This window comes from Hipposideros armiger, unplaced genomic scaffold (assembly GCF_001890085.2).
Source record: "Hipposideros armiger isolate ML-2016 unplaced genomic scaffold, ASM189008v1 scaffold_378, whole genome shotgun sequence".
Lineage (NCBI taxonomy): Eukaryota > Metazoa > Chordata > Mammalia > Chiroptera > Hipposideridae > Hipposideros > Hipposideros armiger.
The window spans coordinates 560831-579942 of NW_017731728.1; the positions used below are offsets into that span (position 1 = coordinate 560831).

Sequence of the window (19112 nt, forward strand, 5' to 3'; positions counted from 1 at the left end):
GTGGCCGGTGTCGTGGCAGGGCCGGCGGTCTGGGACGAGGTGGCATGGGAGGCTGGCGTGGTGGCCGGTGTCGTGGCAGGGCCGGCGGTCTGGGATGAGGTGGCAGGGTGGGTTGGCGTGGCGGCCGGTGTCGTGGCAGGGCCGGCGGTCTGGGACGAGGTGGCAGGGTGGATTGATGTGGTGACTTGTGTTGTGGCAGAGCTGGCGGCCGGGGACGAGGTGGCCGTGGGGGCTGGCGTGGTGGCCGGTGTCATGGCAGGGCCGGCGGTCTGGGACGAGGTGGCAGGGTGGATTGATGTGGTGACTTGTGTTGTGGCAGGGCTGACAGCCGGGGACAAGGTGGCATGGGAGACTGGCATGGTGGTCACAGTTGAGGCAGGGCTGCTGGCTGTGGTCACAGAACTTGTCTCAGTGGAGCTGGACCTTGTGTTGATCCGGCGAGTCGAAGTCTGTGTACTTCCACTGAGGGTTGTGGAGCTAGAGGCGTCCACAGCTGTAACAAGTTGAGGTTACAGGGTTGTGTTCCAGAGCAAATCAGAACAAGGAGAAAATGCATCATCTGGCATCCCGAGAAGTAATGCCAAGAAGATTCGGCGAGTGGGTCCCTGAGTCCGCCCTCCCCCCTCGTTCCCGGTGGGCAGCCTCCCTCTCTTCTCACACCCCTCTGCTCCTGGTTTGGCCACTCTCCACTCCTAAGATTGACCTCTCCTGACACTCCCACCCCCACCCCCGCCCCGCTCTTCAGGAAATTCGCCTGCCTCTGGCGCCCACTCTCCTGGGGGGCCGCCTCTTCTCAGCCTGTCCATAGCCTCTCTCCTTTGTTCTGATACAGACTAGGCCACCTGTCTGCAACTTCTGCCTATTGGGGTGCCATCTGCCAGGAAACAAAACCCACAGAAAGGCTGGAAAGACCACACGAACAGAGCAGCCCCTCCCCACCTTATGCCTCTCACCTGTAAGCACTGGCACTAGAAGCAGCAGGAGAAAGAACCGGGCCTGGATGCCCGGGGTCATGGTGGCTGGCGGCGAGCAGGGTGAGGAGGGGGCAGAGCAGAATCAGGTAGGCGCCGCGTGTGAAGTGGCGCGCACAGGCTCCTGCTGCTTTATACTGGTCCCCCCTCCCGCCCTAGGCTCAGCCTGAGCAGGTGACAGGTGACAAAACCCCGCCCCCTCCCCCATTCCCTACCTCCTATCTCTTCCTCCTCCTCCCCAGCCATTCCTGTCCCCTCAGGTACGCTACTCCTCCAATCGCTCAACCCTCTGACAACTTGTTTGTTCTTCAATTGGCCTCCCCCTTTTCACCAACCACTCCCCAGCTCCAGAGGGTGGTGTGTGTGGGGGGGTAGAGTGGGGGAGTCTGGGACCTGGGTCCCAGTTTTAGCCCCAAGGCAACAGCCAAGGTGAGAAAAGGAACAAGAGAAAGTGGGCTAGGTCAAGGCGGGAAGTTCCCGCTCAGGTTCCCTACTCCACTTCCCCATTCTCCCCGGGCCCCTTGAAGCCCCACGCTGGGGGCTGAGAAGAAACCGGAAGGCCGGATAAAATGCGGATCAGGTGCTAGTTTTGGACCCCCTCCCCCCACTTCCCGGAATAGCCGCACCCTGCTAACCGCTCCCGGTCCCGCTCTGCACGCAGTTCTACCCCGAAACCCACAGTCCCCGCCCCGGCTGCACTTTTCAGCAGCTGAGTTCCTTCCTTGGCTTTCTCCCGAGTAGGGGGCGGGGAAATACATGTCCACTTAAAGGAGGGCCCACACCTGGGCTCCGCCGAACCCTAGGGTCTTTCCTTCGCGGTCCTCCACCTGGTAGCGGCCGGCGGCCGGCAGGGCGGGCCGTGCTCTCCTGCCCTCTAGTGGCCACCGGGAGCCTCGCAGCGCCTGCCCCGGCGGGCTGGAGGGTCGCCCCGGTCGAGGAAGAGGATGTTGGGCGGCGTAGCCTAAGTGGGAAGAGAGAGAGAGGCTGGGGAGGGCAGCGCCCCGGAGAGAAGCGTCAGTGGTCTGGACAGAGACGGGGAGGAACGCACTGCGCCTTCGTGGAGAGGGTAGGAGCTTGAGGACTCGGGCTCGCGGGGCGGTGTCTGGAGGAAATGGCGCTAAGTGGGTGGGGTCCTGAGGTACGGGGAAAGGTCACCGAGTAAGTGAGAGAGGACATCGGAATGTGCGAGGGAATGTGGGAGGGGGAATGGGGCAGTTTCCGTGTTAGGAGACTGAGAGTAGGTAGGGCGATAGAATGGTGTTTGGGGGGCACTGAACTATCCTTTGGGGAGCAGAGTGGTATTTGGGGCAGGTAGGCATATGGTGGTTGGGGGAGGGCAAAACTGTATGTGAGGGTGTTTAATTTTGGAGGACCGAGAGGTATTTTGAAGTGCAGGAATATTTGGGGCCAGGGAGGTATTTGGGGGTCACAGCAAGTGGAGCTTAAGGGTATCAGGCCCGATCCGGAGGTCCTGGGTCGCGGTCTCGGCCGACGCAAGCAATACGACGTTAGGAAAACAAGTCTTAGCCCCAAGAATACAGATCGAAAAATGAACTTTAAAAACACTTCGGGGCGGCGGGAGCAGAGGGAAGCCGGCGCCGAGGCGACGGACCACCGATCCGGGGCGCGCAGCTCCGCCTTGCTGGCTAAGCGTTGTCGGGCGCGGGGTGGGGGGCATTGACGTCAGCGCCCCGGCGCGCGGGCCGGAAAGGCGGGGAAGCCCCCTACCCTCCTGCCGGAGAACCAGTGAGTCTCTAGGTGGGCGGCCCCAAAACTTCAGCCCCCGGTGTTGCCAGGCAACAGCCATTCAGTTCGGTTGCTGGGACACGCGTTACCATGGCGACGGCTCCGCGCCGCGCAGTCCGAGTATTTAAAGAGCAAGCGCGCGCAAAGCTCGGGCGTCGGGAAGTGGCCTTCCGGGATACTGCGATCGTCCCTTCTCCCTTCCCTCTTCCCCTTCCCGTCCCCCCCCCCTCTTCCCGGGGCCAAGTCTCTCTGGCTTCTGAAGTGACCCCAACTCCCCAGCGCGCCCCCGGACCTTGGGCTGGTCCAGCTTCCAGCGGTGGGGAGCGGGATCCCGGGCCCCGGGCGGGCGGGAGGGACGGGACGCGGTGCAGTGTTGTTCTTTCCCCCGCCAATATTGCACTCGTCCCGGCCTCCGGCCCCCCCGGCCCCCCGGCCTCCCCCTCACCCGGAGCGGGGCAGCCCCAGCCCTCCTGGCTCTCCATCACGGCAGATCTAAGATAGACTGGAATGTCGCCGCTGCCACCGTGGGTAAGTGGAACTGGGAGGACTTGAGCCATCCTCCCGAGCAGCACCTCATCCTTCACCGAACCCTCCATCCTTCACCTAACCCCCACCCGCCACCTTGCTCACGTGCCCCCAAATCAACCAAACTTCCTCTAGACCTCTAATTTCCATCCTACCAGCCCTGCTCTTAGCCCCCTCAGCTTCCTTCTTGCGCCCACACTGTCCCCGAAAATCCCTAAAATAAGCAATTGCACTGGCTTAGAAAACTGGAGCTTTATGGCAATGTGCTGTTATCTTTCCTGGGGTTAGCGCCTGAGAAACACCCCTTGAAAACTTCCCATCTCAACAGTGGGGTCACCACCCCTCCGGGGCTGAACTGGTGGGTGCCAGAGGAGGGTCTGTGTTTGGCTGAGGGGCTGTAGATTAGACCCTGGGGCCTCCAGGTAGGACCCCAAGGCCAAAGGGTCTAAAATCAGGATTCTGAATCTGGTAGCCACCTCTTCATACTCTTCCGTGGAGCAGCTGCCTCCGGAATGGCTCAAAGTCCTCGGGCACTGTGTCTGAGGAAGGGAGAGCCGTAAGGTCAGATGGGACGCCCACAAGGGCAGGAGAGGTCAGGGGGCCCGGGTGCAGAGCCTCACCGTTGCATCGGTACTGGAGATTGGACCAAATGATGTTTTCTTGGGAGAAGCAGAAGACACCAAGACGCCCCCCTCGCATGGATGTGTCAATGATCACCCCGGAATCTGCCACTAGCTGGGGACCCTCATAGAGCTTCACTCTGTCCAGAATAGTGGTTTCCATTGGTGCTAGGGTGCCGGTGGGCACTGTGCCGCTATGCCAGGGCCCTGCTAATCCCTAGCCCCCCTCGGCTCCTCGGGCCTGAGAGAGAAGGGAGGGAGGGAAAGGGAGGGAAGGGGGTGCTTTTCTCAGGCTTGGGGCCCCTGGCTCTTTGTCCAGTCCCTTTGCATCTCAAAGCACCAGCCGCATTCCAAGCGAGGATTGGGTTGCCATGACGATGAGCACAATGGGCTGGGGGGTGAAGTCACCCGCTTCCCAGGCTCTAGTCCACCCCCCAGCCCCAGGCACCTTAAAGGGGAATCAACCCAAGTGCCTGGACTCTGGGCTCTTAGCCATTTCCCCTCCCTTCCCTGTTATCCCCACCAACTAGGAAATGCAAAGTTGTGGGCAAAATGATGAGCCGAGAGGCCTCAGCGGTGCTGCCAAGAGCTGTGACATCTGGGACTTGATTTGTGCTTCTATAAATGACGGTCGCTTCCAGGTCAGACACCTTGAGGAGGCAGGTTCTGGGCTGTTTGAGCGAAGGGGCTGGATGTCACGGGCCTCTCCACAGACTGGCCTGGGCTTCGGAGGCTCGAGAGGCGCCCTCCCGTTTTACAGAGGGGAAAACGGAGCACAGAAAAGGAAGGACTCCCCCAGCTTTGCCCGTGTGTCCTCTGCACCACAGCCCAGGCCACCTGATGCTAGCAGGAAAGCAGGGCTGAGGCGGCGTGTCTGGTGAGCGGGGAGATGGAGAGAAGTGGTCCCAGTTGGGGCCCATGGCACCAAGGCACTGAGTAGAGGGGTCACTGGTGAGTCCCTCCTGGGGTCCCTCAGGAGGGCTCAGCCCCTCCCCTCACCGAATGTAGCCAACTTGAGGCCGGTGCAGCAGCTGCCAGCGGTAGGAGGTCTTGTCACGCCAGCCCACGTTTCGTGGGTCAGTCCACAGCAGTCGTACCTGATCAGGGGTGTGGCCAGTATGCCACAGGGCATTCCGGAGGTGCTCGCCTGGGCCAGACACTGATGTCACTGCCTGGGGGACATTGGCAAAGGCGGTGCCGGTCAACCACAGGACCCATAGGAGGGGAGACAACAGGTCGGTAAGTGCAGGTGGGCAGGGAAGTCAAGGTGATCAGGAGAACGTTCTAGAGCCCTAGGGAGCCAACCTCCGGGCCTGACGCCTGAGTGAGAGGGTTCCTGCTCAAGCAGGGGGAGAGGTTTGGGAAAGGGCCCTGCACTGGGGAATGTGGGCAGCTGTGGGACCTTGAGCTGCAGCCCGGGCTGGGCGACAGCCCGGAAAGGTGTGGCCTGCCAGTAGGTCTGCTCCGTCTGTTTCCACATGACCACGTAGAAACGGCCGCTGTCCTGGTAGCTGAAGAGGAAGCCTGCGTAGTCGTCATCGGTCACTGTGTTCACGTGGAAGGTGCCTTCAAAGTCCACACCGTTGAAGGCTGTATATCCTGGAGGGGAGGGGGGTCACGGTCAGAGGCGGCAAAGCCACCGGTGGTCCATTGTGCAGTGCGGGTGGGAAGGATGCCTGCTGGGTGTGTGTGGCCAGCTTGCCCCCCACCCTCTGGCCCTGTCAGAGTCCTCTGTTTGGAAATTATTGAACTGGGTGTCCCTTACATACCAACTGCCAGGCCGGGGTCACTGTTCATGGTCTGAACGATTTCCATGCCCTGGTGGTGGGCAGTAAAAAGAAAAGCCCTAGTCCAGGTGCGCTACCCACCGAGGCTCCACCTGGGAGTCTGGGGTGACAGCACCCGCCCAGCCCACTGCCCTGGTACCTGGTTGAGCACCACCCAGTTTGGGTCGATCTGAGCATCCCCCTCGGGATCCAGGACGACCGTCTGATAGGCCCGAAAATCCGTGAGGGTCACCTCCGCGCTTTCAGGGCACACGTCCAGGGGGTCGTCCACCGCATCGTTGTCAAAGTCATCCTCACACACGTCACCAACGCCATTGCCTGGGCAGAGTGAGGCTGGGCGCTCAGGAAGGCCCTGGCCACTGCTGCCGGCCACCTGTAGGGGACTTCCGGTCCTCTCCACCCCCCCTGCCCCTCCTCACCCCCAGTAAGGCCTGCCGTGTCTCCCTGAGCAGAGCCCACATCAGTCCAGTCTTCTGTGGGGCCCCAGCCTTACCGTCTGAGTCCTTCTGATTGGGATTGGGGACCAGGCGACAGTTATCAGGACCAGGAGGCACATAATCTGGGACACCATCATTGTCATCATCCCCATCACACTCGTCTCCAAGTCCATCGTTGTCTGAGTCCAACTGGGAGCTGTTGGGGAGCTGTGGGCAGTTGTCCTTGGTGTCCTGATGTCCATCCCCATCGCTGCCCAGAAGAATAGGCACCAAATAAGGCTTGAAAGGTACCACGTTCTTGGTCTCTGCTTAGGGGTCTCTGAGGTCTACCCTCCATTCAGCCTGACCCCTTGCGGTCAGCCAGATGAGACGAAGGCCCCGCAGTAGGAACGGAGGGCAGGCTATGGAAATGACTTCCTGCTCAACAGTAGTGGGGAAGGAAGGCTAAGCCACAGTGAGCTGAGACTAGACTTAGAGGGAAGTCAAGAATCCCTGTACGACCTGTCTTGGCTAAGACCCTACCTGTCTTCATTGGTGTCACAGACGTCCCCCACCAGGTCGCTGTCTGCATCTGTCTGAGAGAGAGGGGCCTGCTGTCACCCTCTCGATAACCAAAGAGGGTGACCTGACCACTTCCCGCTGCCCATCCGTCCCCCACCCCTCCCTTGCCCTCTCCATATTCCCCTGTACCTGGGTAGGATTGCTCATTTCAGGGCAGCTGTCACAGGCATCTCCCACCCCATCTTCATCCCTGTCTGTCTGTAGGGGGTTGGGGACTTTAGGGCAATTGTCCAGTCCATTGGGGATGCCTAGAAGACACGGGAGTAGTAAAAGGTTGTCACGCTCTCTCCTAGGTTTGTAAAAGCCCCAAGCTTCGTCTTCTATCCAGAGGATAGCTGTTCAGGAAATCCGCCGGGGCTTTGTCTTGCTGCTTTGCCCGCACCCCGCCTCACGTTCCCACTGACTTCTGCTGCAGGTAATCTCTCACCCAGGCTGACTCCCCTGCACCCTAGTTCTCAGGCTCCCTAGCTCCCCCGCTAAATTCCTACTGGATCCAAATTCTCCCAGGTCTCCCGGCCACCCCCTCAGCCCAGGCCTGCACCGTCCCCATCCACGTCGTTGTCACAGGCATCCCCTTCCCCGTTGCCATCTGTGTCCTTCTGGTCATTGTTGGGAACGTTGGGGCAGTTGTCACAAGCGTCACCAAATGAATCTGTGTCTGAATTTTGCTGGTCCTTGTTGGGGAACAGCCGGCAGTTGTCCTGGTGTGGGAGGGAGGGAAAGAGTGAGGCCGCCCTTGAAGTGCTGGCTACCTGGCACCCACCTTGTCTGCCATCACCAGCCCTGTGACGGCCCATCCGCTTGGCACAGCCCACCCACCCAGCATCCAGTAGCCCGCTTTGCCCCGGCCGGCGGGCGGGCGGATGCCTCCCTGATCGGGAGCGCTGGGGCCCTTCCTGGGGAGCTGCGGGAGACTGGGGGAAGGGGTGAAGACTGGGAGGGGCGGAGCGCAGGGGCTGGGAGGGGCGGAGCGCAGGGACTGGGAGGGGCGGAGCGCAGGGGCTGGGGTGCCGGGACGCCTGGGAGCCACCTCGACATTCTTGATCCCGTCCCCGTCAGCGTCGTCATCACACTGGTCCCCCACACCGTCATTATCAGCATCTTCCTGCCCAGAGTTTGGTGTCAAAAGGCAGTTGTCCTAAAGGTCAGTTGGCAGAATGAGTTGGGGCGTGCGTGGCTGGAGCGCCAGCCCTGCCCCCGTGCCCACCTGCCCCGGTGCCCTCCTGCCATCTGCACCTGTTTGCAGTGCTTGTTGTTGTCCATGCAGGGCAGCGCCTGGTCCGGGTAGCCGTCGATGTCTGTGTCGGGCCCACACACGTTCCCGTTCCCAGCCCAGCCCACGTTACACTGGGGCGACACGAAGGGTGGCAGTTAGAGCGCTGGGCTGGCTCCCATCCCAGCCGTTCCCCTGCTTCAGGCTCTATTCTCACCAACCTGTTCCTGGGCCCAGGCCCCGCTCCCTTCCCCATGAAGGGCCCCACCCCAATCCCCAGACAAGTGCACTAGCCCTCCCCCGCTCCCCCACCTTCTCCCTTTTCCTTCCAAGCCCCAGGCCCAGCTCACCGAGCAGGACACTGCACCGTTGCGTTCAAAGAGACAGTGCGCGTGGATGTGGCAGGGGCTGTGGGCTGGGCTGTGGCAGGTCCGGGCTGGGAGGCAGCCCTGGCTCTGGTTGCCCAGGAAGCCCAGGCGACAGGGACCACACTTGAAAGAGCCCTGAGTGTAGGGACGCAGTGTCTCAGGAGCAGGGTCAGCCTGCCCGGGGCCCCTACCCAGTGTAGGATGGGCACTTGGCTACATGCCAGGAACATATCAACGGGCTGTTATCTGTCAGCCGTCTCCTTCAAGGTTCCGGCAGCCCTTCAAAGTAGATAATGGCCCCACTTTTCAAGTGAGGATTCCGAGGCTCAGAACAGCTAAATGACTCGCTGAAGGTCCCAGCTAGCCAGGGGCAGAACCAGAACCCCAGACCAGGTCCGTGTGAAACACCTACTATGTGCGGTGCGCTGGGGGAGGAGGAGGGGACGCAGGGAGTTTGAACAGGGGGCTGCACGCTCCCAGCACCCCCCCCCAACACTCAGGTATGCAGCTCACCGCCGTATTGGTGCAGATGGAGTTTGGGTCGCAGCCACCGTTGTTCCCATCGTTGCATTCATCGATATCATTGCAGACCTGGAGGGGCAGACTTTAGGTAGAGCTAGACCGGTGCTGGGCCTCCTCAGGTACAGGAGAGGGCACTGGGGTGGCCCCATCTGTGAATGTCGACATGAAGCCCAGACCCCAAACCAATGCAAAGCCAATGACCCAGTCGCGCCACTCATCCCGTTATCACCAGGGCCCCGTGGCCAACCCAGAAGCCCCTGCACGGCCGAGCTCGCTCGTCCACGCTCTACCCAACTCGACCTGTTTGCTGGCCCGGGCGTAGTCGATGCCGACACCAGACACCCGCGTGCCTTTGTAGCCTCGAGGACAGGCCTCGCAGTGGAAGCCAGGCATGGTGTTGATGCAGTTGGAGCCCGTGAAGCAGGGGTCGGCGTGAGCACACTGGGGACCAGCGCAGGAGTCAGGCCCTGCCCGTGGTCCTAGGACCTCCGGCACTGCAGGCTCAGGGCCCCACCCCCAGCCTCCTCCTGACGTCCATCCTGGCTAGCAGCTCGCTCTGCCCCAGCGCCATCCCTGTGACCTTTCCTTCATCTTTGTCCCAGGGGCCCTGTCTCCCTGCCTCCTCACACTTCATTTTTGGTCTCCAGCCTCTCCTGAACCCCAGGTTCCTCTACTTCAGACCAACGTTCACCCCGCCTTCTTGGGCCCCTCCTAACCATCGCCCCCCCCAGCTTTCTGTGCCCCTCCCTCACCTCATTGATGTCGGTGCAGTGGGTGCCGTTGCCCTGCAGGCCAGGGGGGCAGGGCCCACAGCGGTAGCCCGGGTACTCGTACACTTCCATGCAGTCCACGCCTCGGAAGCAGGGGTTGGGGCTGCAGTGGGAACGCTGCTCGTGGAAGCCTGGGGGATGGCACAGTCAGAGCCACCAAGAGGTCACCATTCAAATCACCGGAAGTGGACGCCAAAGCCATGGGGGGGGGGAAGCACAGCGATGCCACCTGGAGCCCTCCCCTACGCTCCCACTCACCGCACACCTGACACTCCATAATGGTGTTTCGGATCAGGGACATTTCCTTCACCTGGCGGGTGGACAGGAGGACAGGGAGGAGTCGGCTCTCGGCCTCTGCCACCCCACGCAGCCCAGTGCCGCCCTTCGCTAGCTCCCCCACTCTAACCTGGTCTCGGATATCATCCCGTAGCTCCACCAGGATCTGGTTGAACAGGGTGAGTTGGGTGACCAGCGCCTTGGTCTGCTCCCCTGTCAGGGCCCAGGGTGTGGAGAGGCTTAGAGCTGGGACACCAGCCCTGGTCCCTCTTTGGGTAATAAGCCAGCTGCTGCCACTGCTGCCCACTCCCCACCACCTTTAAACTCCGCCTTCCCCGCCATTCCTGGCTGAAGAGGACTTAGTTTCAGGCAGCGGCCAAAGCCTGGGACCTCCTCCCCAGCCTCACGCCCCTCCCACCTCATGTGGGCTGCTCACCTAGGATGGAGTGGAGTGCGGTGGTCACTATGGAGGAGAAGAAAACAGTCAGAGGGTGGAGATGTCAAGAGGGGCCTGGCTGGTGAAGAGGAAGGAAAAGGGACAGGAACAAAGGGCTGGAGCCTTGGAATAAAGATGGGGTGTTGGATGGTAGGAGGACAGAAGTGATAGACAAGCGGCACTAGCTCTTTCCACAGGGTGAGGGACCCTCTAAGGGAGTTGCCTCAGACAGTGACAACCCAACCCTGGTTACCAGGCATGGCAGTGGCAGAAGGGACCCGGGTGAGGCGACCCAGAGCAGGGCCCGGGCCCCAGTATATCCCACTTCATCCCTCCTGGGCTTCTACCTCAAGAGCTCTTTCTTTGAGCCATCGGGGAGAAGTAGGCATCTTATTTAGGTAAGAGCCTCTGAACACCCCGGTCAGAGACCAGGCGGATGGGCAGTGCTCAGAGAAACTGCTGGTAGGTGACAGCCACCAGTGGGAGCTAAAAAAAACCCCAAGACCTTTATCTCAGTCAGAGCCCAGACCAAGCAGTGAACTTCCTCACCCCACTGAGTTCTCCAGACTTCTAGTCTTCCCGTCTTGTTTTTCTGGCCACCCTGGTAAGCGGGGTGCTTTTTCTGACCCCCACCTCTAGGGTGGCTGCATTCTCTAGAGATCATAGAGTCAGAGGTGAAGGAGATTTGGGGAAATGGGGTCAGAGCCCCAGGAATAGGGAACCAAAAAGGAATGAGTGTGAAGGGGGGAGGTCGAGGATGTGACCTGGGGTCCAGGATGTCAGCTAACAGAAGTCTCTGTTACCTGCACTGTGGATGGACTCGTCCCCCTGGAACGGACACTCACTCAGGGCCCCAACCCGGGCCATGGAGCCGCCCAGAATCATTTTCATGGATTCCACGAAGCCCTGGGGGTGGGGGTGGGAGGACCTACCAGCTGCCCCGCCCACTGGTGCAGACTCATTTCCACAGACACTCCAGGGTCGTCCTTGCTCACCTGCATCCTCAAATAAGCCTTCTGTCCAGTCCTAATCTCCAGCCCCTCAACCTCCGCTGGAGGAATAGGGGCCAGTGCCGGAAGGCCAGCGTGCTGGTCGCCCAGTTTACAGTCCACATAGAGCTGCAGGGCAGGGCTGGGGCGGGACGGGCCTCGGAGTCGCAGGAGCGCCGTGTGCGTGCGCCCGTCGGCCAGGCCTGCTTGCTGTAGGTTCACTGCGTGGACCTTGCCATCCTCCCGCTGGTACCGCACCAGCACTGCCCAGGAGGGGACGTCAGTATGGGTCCCAGCCCCCATCCCGTCTCCCAGTTGGCCTTGGGTTAGCGCTTGTGGAAGCTACATGCTTAGGGCTGTGACCCTTTACTCGGCTATGTATCGCTCGACGCCTTGTACCTGGTAGGTACACAATACGTGGTTTTAAAATCGGTTTAAAGACTAGGACTTTCTCGGTCTTCAGTGGCATCAGGTCACTCTATCCCCTGCCAAGTGCCAGCTGGTTCTATACCCACGGAGCTGCCCCAGGGATGTGAGGGCCCTCTCCATACCCCTGCATAGCTTCGTGACCCCACCCAGGCATCCCCGAGTACAACTACTCATCCCTACAAATACCAGGCCTCACCCTATTGTTTGGGTATCTGGCCTCCTAAGGCACCTCCTAAACACCCCATCCCAGATGCCCCCTGTTGCCTGGGCACAGCCTGATAGGTCCAGGTCCCCAGTGGAGCCCAAGGAAAATTAAGAGGCATGTGGAGTGGGGGTGGGGGAGAGAGCTCGCGGGGGCACCGCTGCAGGGAAGGAGATGCCCACCAGTCACCTTTGTTGATCTTGCCCACAACAGAGGCCTCCAGCCATCGTGTGTTGTCTTGGCGAGAGTAAAGGCCAAAGAGGACGCCACCTTGCTTGGGGGGCAGGCGGAAGGTAGACAGGAGGTAGATGTCCCCAGCCGTGAGCAAGGCTGTCCGGATCTTCTCTGCCACAGCTACCATCTGCCGGGACTCGCCCACAGTCAGCAGGTCAATCACTGCCAGGCAGGGGACGATCAAGGTCAGAGAAAGGGCTCGAACTCGAAGGCCTGCCCTTTCCCCAGAGCCCTCAGGGGTGGGGCCCCTTCATCATTCCCTCACGCCCCCACCACCAGGCAGTGTTCATCACCTTCTCGAAACACAACCCTTGTCGCTATCAGAGGACAAGACACTGTGCCTTCCTTTCCTTCAACACTACCTACTGCCACCCTCTGGGAACCCAGAGGCCTGGGGCTCACTTGAAAATACAGAAACAGCGCCTCACAAACTTGAGATGTTCCCACCAGGTGGCGCACGGGAGTCACGGCGCCGATCCCGGTAGGAGTAGCACCTGGTGCCCACTGAGAACCGGGCAGGCAGCTTCTCTTTACACCGCTGGCTTGGGCTCATCCCACATCCGAACGCCCCTCCTCTTATCCTGGGGGCTCAGCACACTCGCTCTGGACGAGAACTGCTGCCCACCGAGGGCTCCGACCCTCCCGCTGTCTGGCTCTCTCCCTCGGGAACGGAGGACCCAGCTCCTCTGCCTCCCGTGTCCCGGCCAATCTGTGGTTTCCCTTCCAGCCAGTCAAGAATCTGTGCCTGTGTCATCTGCTCCAGCTACCTCTCCCACACCCACAGGCCCATCCCACCACCAGACCTCCGGGAGAGCCCAGACCTCTCAGTCCCCACCCCCACCCTGTCCTTAGGCAGGCAGCAGCCTAGGGGACGGAGAAGCCCCAGGGCACCCACCTTCACGCTGCTGTCCCAGACCCCGGGTGCCTGTGAACGCTCAGACACCGGCCCAGCCAGGCAGCGCTAGCATCCAGCTCCTGAGACCTGGGCCCTGGCCTCACGCTGACCCTGCCCAGGTCCCACTCACCTCCCACCCTCGTGTTCACTCCTCCCCACAGGGCCGTAATTCAACTCGTCTCTCCGGCTCAATTTCAGGACTTTCCCCTTCTCCCCTTGCCCACATGTTCCCTGCTACTAGGCTGGGAGCAGATGGGGAGGAGGCAGAGGGGTGGAAGAGGATGGAGACAGGCTTACCCTGCAGGTCCTGACTGGCTGACGAGACAGTGCAAAGGACGAGAAGAGCCAGGGCCCCCCGAAGTCCCTGTGTCTCCATGCCGCTCAGCCGGCTCACTACCCCTGGCAGGCAGGCGGCTGGGAGGGGAAAAGGCTAGGCGGAGAGAGCAGGAGCGGGGGGCGGAGGGACTGGAAGGGGGAGTTGAAGGGGGGGCCAGCAGGCGGGTGAGGGGGGGCTGAAACAAAGAGCTGCCAATCACCCTGGAGGCATCCCCAGCTCCGGGAACCAAGGGCACCAGGGAAGAGCCCCGGAGGCCTCCCTGCCTCCTGCCTCTTCCTAATGGGCCTCTCGCCCCGCTGCCTCCCTCTCTCCTGGCACCTCATTGTTGGGGACCACTACTAAATGCTACTGCTTTCTGGAAGTCACAGCTGGGGAAGGCAGGAACCCCTGGCACGGCAGTGCTCCACAGTGGGCATTATTCCACAGCTGGCACGAGAGGATGCCAAGGGAGTGGTGGAAACCAGCTCGCTCTAGTGCCCCGGGATGCACACAGGGCATGAGGCAGGCCGCTCTGACAGGGCGAGTGCGCTTTGTTAGGGTGCGGGTCCCCTGGCGTGCCGGTGCCTCCATGTTCCCTCATTCCTAGGAAAACCTGCAAGTGTTCAAGGGGAACCGGAGGGAGAGTCTAAAGCAGTGGTCAGTGAGGTCGAAGAAATAGGGAAAGAGGAAAAGGGCACTGGGGATGGGTCAACCAGGAAAGGGGGCCACACTGGGAAGACCGGGGGTGCTGGTTGACAGGCCGTGACCCGGATGAAGCAGGGGGGCGCCTCCGTTCCCGTTACCAAGGCAACAGCCCGCGAGCCCACCTCCCCTCCCCCCATCCAGGTCCTAGCCCGGCCTCGCTCCGGCCGTCGCCACCGCCCCTGTTTTGTTTCCATGGCGACAGGCGGCGCGGGGCCGGCTCCAAACATAACGCGCTGTGGAAAACATGCGCCTCGGGGGACCCCCCCCCCGCAGCCCCCGCTCGGGGCCGAGCCCTGAGGGGCCCTAGAGCAGGCCAGGCCACGTGCGGATTTGCGACAGCCCCCCGAGCCGACCCAGGTGCGCGGGACGCCCTTGTCTCGAGCTGCCGCGCCTTCGGGTTCCGGGCTCCCCTCCGCCGCGGCGCCCCGACTCTCCGAGGCGCGCCAGGTCTACAGCCCCCCCGCCCCTTCGGGAGCTGCCAGTGCATCTGGCGGCGGCGGCCCTCCCAGAAGCCCTCGGCTCCGCCCCACGCCGTCCCGCCGCCTCTCGGGCCCCAGGAAGCCGCGCCTCCTCCGGGGCCTCCCTCCGCCCCCCGCCTCTGGAGGCCCGACGGGCGGCGGCGGGGGGCGGGCAGAAGAGCGGAGGGAGGTGCTTCCGGGACAGAGGGCGGGCAAGATGGCGGCGCCCATGGAGCTGTTCTGCTGGGCTGGGGGCTGGGGGCTGCCGTCAGTGGACCTGGACAGCCTGGCGGTGCTGGTGAGGGTCGGTGCCGGCGCCCTCTGCTGCGCCCTGGAGGACTAGGGAGGGGGCCCGAACTAGCCGATCATCCGAATTTTGCCAGGGCGCCTCAGTACGGGCGCTGTGGGGGGAAACTGAGGCAATCAAGAGAGTGCCAAGCTGATTCGGGCTCAGTGCCCTATGCCTTAGCAGCCTAGGTTTTGTGCAGCAATAGCAAGTGGCCTGGTCGGGGGTTCAAGAAATGGGTTTTAGTCCTTGCTCATCCGTTTACTGGCTGTGTGACCTTGGGGAGATCCCTCCTCCTCTCCGTGCGCTTGTTTCTACCTCCGGAGCTTCACTAAAGCTGAACAATCTCAGGGACCTCAGTCTTGGCATTCCCGTCGTCTCCTCAGCCTCCCTTTCTTTTTCTTCTTCCTCCTCCTCCTCTTCCTCACTAAACAGTCTCTACTAAGCTTATTGGTTTTTGAACCAAAAGGCCCACAGTGAGGCTCTGTAGAAAAGAGCTTTGGAGTCAGATTCGCTCATTTCGCTCATTCACTCAGTCCATCATTTAATAAGCGTGTGTTAAGCCTCTTCCAAATATCAAACATTGGCATGCAAAGATAAACACGGCTTGGTCTCTCCCCAGGAGTTGTTTACAGAAAGGCAGGCACGTCAGCAAAGAAATGGGATAAAATGTTCAGGTGCTAAGGTATGAGGCCACAGACTGCCGGGGAAGGGCACCTTTAGTGCCTCTAAGAAAAGGGACGTACTGGTTAGAAGAAACTTGAGGATAGGTGTTCGCCAGGTAGATGGTAGGAGACCGAGGGAAGGATTTTCCTGGCAGACTTGTGATCATGGTCATGTCCATCATCTCAGCCCTGTGTTGCCCATTGTAAAATGGGCATAGCAACGTTCACCTCTTTTTTTGTGTGAGGCAAGTAGTAAGCATGGACCGTAGCACAAGTATTCAATAAATATTGTTTCTCTTCTTGATTCCCTCTGGGGGCCATGTCCCTGGCCTCCCTGCCTTCTGCTTCCTTCCCTGCAGACCTATGCCAGATTTACTGGTGCCCCCCTCAAGGTGCACAAGATCACCAACCCCTGGCGGAGTCCTTCAGGTACCGTGTCCCTGGTGGGGTGAGGAAGGGAGTGAGTGTACAGGGGGAGGAGCAGGAGATGAGACTGGGACGTGGTGCACAGCTAAGGGTCTGATGGGCATTCTCTCTCCACGTCAGGAACTCTGCCTGCCCTGCGGACCAGCCACAGAGAGGTCATCTCGGTACCACACAAGATCATCACCCACCTTCGAAAAGAGGTAGGTGTCTTGGGTAGGGGGGCTGCCAGTGAGAAAAGTCCAGTCAGTTTTCAGGGCAACACATGTTTATTGAGTGCCAAGTATACGCCAAGCTAGACACAGGTAGCCCAGAGCTTCAAGGAACACATGGCATGATGGGGCAGACACACGCAATGTGGGGTGATGCAGTGAGGAGGCCAGAGAGTAAGCCGGGGCACGGTGGGGGCCTCCACAGGTACAGTGCCTTCATCCTGCTGGGCTGGGGGACAGATGACAAGCTGATGACGCAAGGAAGGGAAAGGAGTAGAAGGGAGCAGTTGGCTCAGATGAGATCCTTGAAAATGGTACCAGAGAGGCACTGCTAAGGGCCGTTGCCCTTTTTCCAGGGACCAGGTTTGGCAGGATGTGGGACTCAGACTAGACAAGGCTTAGAGCCCGGGTGGGGAAGTTGAAAGAGCATCACAAGAATGGGGAGGCCTAGGCGATGCTCTTCCCTCTGCCCTTAACTGTGACCTTTGGCAAGTCACTTAACGTCCCAGGTCCATAAGCTCCTTATTTGTAAAACTTGGGGGCTTAGCCAGGGTGCTTTCGCAGAGTTCCTCTAGCTTTCTTGGTGTGGTTTCAAAAGGGAACACGTTGTCGGAAGTGGGACCCTCTTCTTCATTTCTACTTTCCCCAAAACTAAAGAGCTGGGAAATTAATGGAAGTCTGGGAGGCACAGAGAGAGGGGATCCAGGTAAAAGCCGAGATTCCTGGCAGGGACTGGGTCCCTTTGCCAGTTTCCAGCGTTTTCTCCTAACAGCCATCTTGAGAGACAGATTAGTACCCCCGTTCCTCAGGGAAGAAAGTGAGGCTCTTAAGAGATTTAAGAATCGTGCTCAGGAGGTTACTTAGGGACAAAGCTTACTCAAGATGTGCAGGGGGGGAAAGACACTGGAGCTTAGGAAGGTATGGCAGCCTGATACCTGTACAGGTACGGTTGGAATGTGTGTGCAGTGGTGGCGCCTGGGCCATGGAATGAAACAGAGGAACTCGTGAAGAGCTGGGCATTGAGACAAGCCAGGGGGCCCTGGGCATGGGTTCACTGGGCCCCAGGAGCGTGATGGCGTCCCCTAGTTCCTGAGGCGTGGCTGGAGGCCCAACCTGCCTCTGAGCTCCACTCTGCTAGCTTTGTGGTGTCTGGGTTGGGGAAGCTGATGTTAGAAAGTTGCCGTCAGCAGGCATGTTGCCACCTTTCTGTGGAAAGTCTGGGAGCTGCTCCTGGTTTGTGGCTGGGCCTTCCTTCCTCCCGCCAGTGGGCGCGGGACCTTGACGGCCAGCAGGCTCCAAGGCCCAGGCTTTCGGCCAACAGCAACAGGCTACTGGCTGTGCCCAGGCCAGGGGGCCTCGGAGGGAAAAGCTTCTTACGCTACCTCTGCTACACTCAAGAGGCCAGTGACGGTGGCACCAGACAGGATGCCCCTGGGGACGTGCCCTGGAATCCCCCAGCGTCCGCCTCACGGTGGCCATTCCCTCCACAGAAGTACAATGCCGATTACGATCTGTCTGCCCGCCAAGGGGCAGACACCTTGGCCTTCATGTCTCTGCTGGAAGAGAAGCTGCTCCCAGTGCTGGTGAGTGTGCCCAGGCCTGCCAGTGTCCATGGCCAGCGAGGGAGGGGGCAGGCACCCCGCCAGGCTTGGCACGGGGATCAGAAGCCCACCCGGAGTCGGGCAGGTGCACTGGCCCAGACCTGCCTCGCCCTTCCTGTGTACCCAATGCAGATCCATACGTTTTGGGTGGACAGCAAGAACTACGTGGAAGTGACCCGGAAGTGGTACGCAGAGGCCATGCCCTTTCCCCTCAACTTCTTTCTGCCTGGCCATATGCAGCGGCAGCACCTGGAGCGGCTGCAGCTGCTGTGTGGGGAGCACAGGCCTGAGGGCGAGGAGGAGCTGGAGAAGGAGGTACATCTGGGACAGGCGGCTATTGTGTGAGGTGCCCGAGGCTGTGCCAGCAGTGGGAGCGCCTCGCAGAGGCGGCGGCCCGGCGCCTGCCCCCGGCCGCAGCCTACCTGTGTCCTCCCTGCAGCTGTACCAAGAGGCTCTGGAATGCCTGACCCTCCTTGCTCAGCGCCTGGGCTCTCAGAAATTCTTCTTTGGAGATGCGTGAGTCTGACTCCAGGGGAATAAGAGGTGGCCGGGAGGAAGATGCCGGTTTAGCCGTAGCTTCAAGGGCTAGGGTGGGTGCAGGCTCTGGACAAGAGGTCCTCGGGGCAGACACTGGGTCTGGTGACAGTGAGGCTGTGTGTGGGGCTGGAGCCGCCTTAATGGTACAGGAGGGTGGGAGGGCCGCCAGGCATGGGAGGGGCCTGCGGGGCACTCAATGTGCCCTTTATGCAGTCCTGGCATAGTCCCATTCAGGGCCAGGCTGGCGCCACCTAGGGAGCCCCCCCTCACCACTAGGTCCAGACTGTGCCCTCTCCTACCCTGGTGTCCCAGGGCCACTCCATCCCGCCCCTCCGTCTGCTTCAGCCCCGCCTCCCTAGATGCCTTTGTCTTCAGCTACCTGGCGCTGCTGCTACAGGCGAAGCTGCCCAGTGGGAAGCTGCAGGCCCACCTGCGGGGGCTGCCCAACCTCTGTGCCTACTGCACCCACATCCTCAGCCTCTATTTCCCCTGGGACGGAGGTAAGGCCAGATGGAGGGGGGCCCCTGGGACAATGGGCAGGGGTCCAGGAACGAGTCTCCCGCCCATCTTCCTTCCTTGCCCATCAGCTGAGGTGCCACCTCCACGCCAGACACCAGCGGGCCCGGAGACTGAGGAGGAGCCGTACGGGCGCCGGAACCAGATCCTCTCCGTGCTGGCGGGGCTGGCGGCCATGGTGGGCTACGCCTTGCTCAGCGGCATTGTCTCCATCCAGCGGGCGGCGCCTGCCCGGACCCCAGACAGGCGGGCCCTGGGCATGGCCGAGGAGGACGAAGAGGAATGATTGGTCCTTGTGCTCCCAGGACTGAGTTTTCTACTGTCATGCATTCCAGAGGTCCCTGTGTCTCCCCGTTGTCGGTACAGCCAGAAATGGGGTGTCCCCCCCCCAGAATAAACCTGCTCACACTGA

At 60.9% G+C, this 19112-nt stretch overlaps 3 protein-coding genes and 1 long non-coding RNA gene across 12 annotated transcripts in view; 2 read left to right on the forward strand and 2 right to left on the reverse strand.

Annotated features, from left to right (window-relative positions):
• The window catches only part of MUC1 (mucin 1, cell surface associated), a 4191-nt gene extending 3075 nt beyond the window's left edge, over window positions 1-1116 (reverse strand). Inside the window, exons 1-2 of one of the 3 annotated variants that reach the window (XM_019662489.1) lie at window positions 954-1116; window positions 20-493 (exon numbers count right to left, since the gene is read on the reverse strand). In XM_019662489.1, coding sequence (XP_019518034.1) covers window positions 20-493; window positions 954-1014 — 535 coding nt within the window. In that variant the 5' untranslated portion in view covers window positions 1015-1116. The remainder of the gene's footprint in view (window positions 1-19; window positions 494-953) is intronic. The other 2 variants (XM_019662490.1, XM_019662488.1) reach the window with 2 other exon arrangements.
• Window positions 1117-1222: 106 nt separating this feature from the next.
• Window positions 1223-14400, reverse strand: THBS3 (thrombospondin 3). Of its 7 annotated transcripts, XM_019662559.1 has the most exons (24): window positions 13279-14400; window positions 12042-12248; window positions 11228-11484; window positions 11036-11138; window positions 10233-10259; window positions 9927-10009; window positions 9779-9830; window positions 9503-9651; window positions 9051-9191; window positions 8742-8819; window positions 8211-8363; window positions 7884-7994; window positions 7678-7785; window positions 7189-7348; window positions 6777-6895; window positions 6609-6661; window positions 6143-6336; window positions 5789-5967; window positions 5632-5680; window positions 5265-5461; window positions 4862-5034; window positions 3863-4002; window positions 3719-3781; window positions 1223-1932 (listed from the first exon to the last, which is right to left on the reverse strand). In XM_019662559.1, the coding sequence occupies exons 1-23, from the start codon at window positions 13355-13357 to the stop codon at window positions 3723-3725; spliced, it is 2871 nt and encodes a 956-aa protein (XP_019518104.1). In that variant the 5' UTR covers window positions 13358-14400; the 3' UTR covers window positions 1223-1932; window positions 3719-3722. The 7 variants fall into 7 exon arrangements, with proteins under 7 accessions (XP_019518104.1, XP_019518103.1, XP_019518107.1 ...); XM_019662558.1 differs by lacking the exon at window positions 1223-1932 and having other exon boundaries at window positions 3476-3781; XM_019662562.1 differs by lacking the exon at window positions 1223-1932 and having other exon boundaries at window positions 3476-3781; window positions 12489-14400.
• LOC109393410 (uncharacterized) lies at window positions 6243-7981 on the forward strand. Its single transcript, XR_002126248.1, has 4 exons — window positions 6243-6373; window positions 6941-7062; window positions 7707-7791; window positions 7915-7981. It is a non-coding gene; the product is annotated as an uncharacterized LOC109393410 (long non-coding RNA).
• MTX1 (metaxin 1) lies at window positions 13802-19112 on the forward strand. The gene is made up of 7 exons (XM_019662496.1): window positions 13802-13841; window positions 14310-14758; window positions 15771-15840; window positions 15958-16037; window positions 17537-17962; window positions 18087-18163; window positions 18497-19112. Exons 1-7 carry the CDS (start codon window positions 13802-13804, stop codon window positions 18984-18986), a joined length of 1632 nt encoding a protein of 543 aa, XP_019518041.1. The 3' UTR covers window positions 18987-19112.

Bases quoted from the DNA above. Each gene is read 5' to 3' on its own strand.
- THBS3 (XM_019662559.1), bottom strand. From the start codon at position 13,357: ATGGAGACACAGGGACTTCGGGGGGCCCTGGCTCTTCTCGTCCTTTGC. The intron at 11,485-12,041 runs GTGACTGGTGGG...CCTCCTGGGCAG, and splicing joins TGTGGGCAAGATCAACAAAG to TGCTGGTGCGGTACCAGCGG. The intron at 9,652-9,778 runs GTGAGTGGGAGC...GCCATCCCCCAG, and splicing joins TATGGAGTGTCAGGTGTGCG to GCTTCCACGAGCAGCGTTCC.
- MTX1 (XM_019662496.1), top strand. From the start codon at position 13,802: ATGCACACAGGGCATGAGGCAGGCCGCTCTGACAGGGCGA. The intron at 16,038-17,536 runs GTAGGTGTCTTG...TTCCCTCCACAG, and splicing joins TCACCCACCTTCGAAAAGAG to AAGTACAATGCCGATTACGA. The intron at 18,164-18,496 runs GTGAGTCTGACT...CTGGTGTCCCAG, and splicing joins AAATTCTTCTTTGGAGATGC to GGCCACTCCATCCCGCCCCT.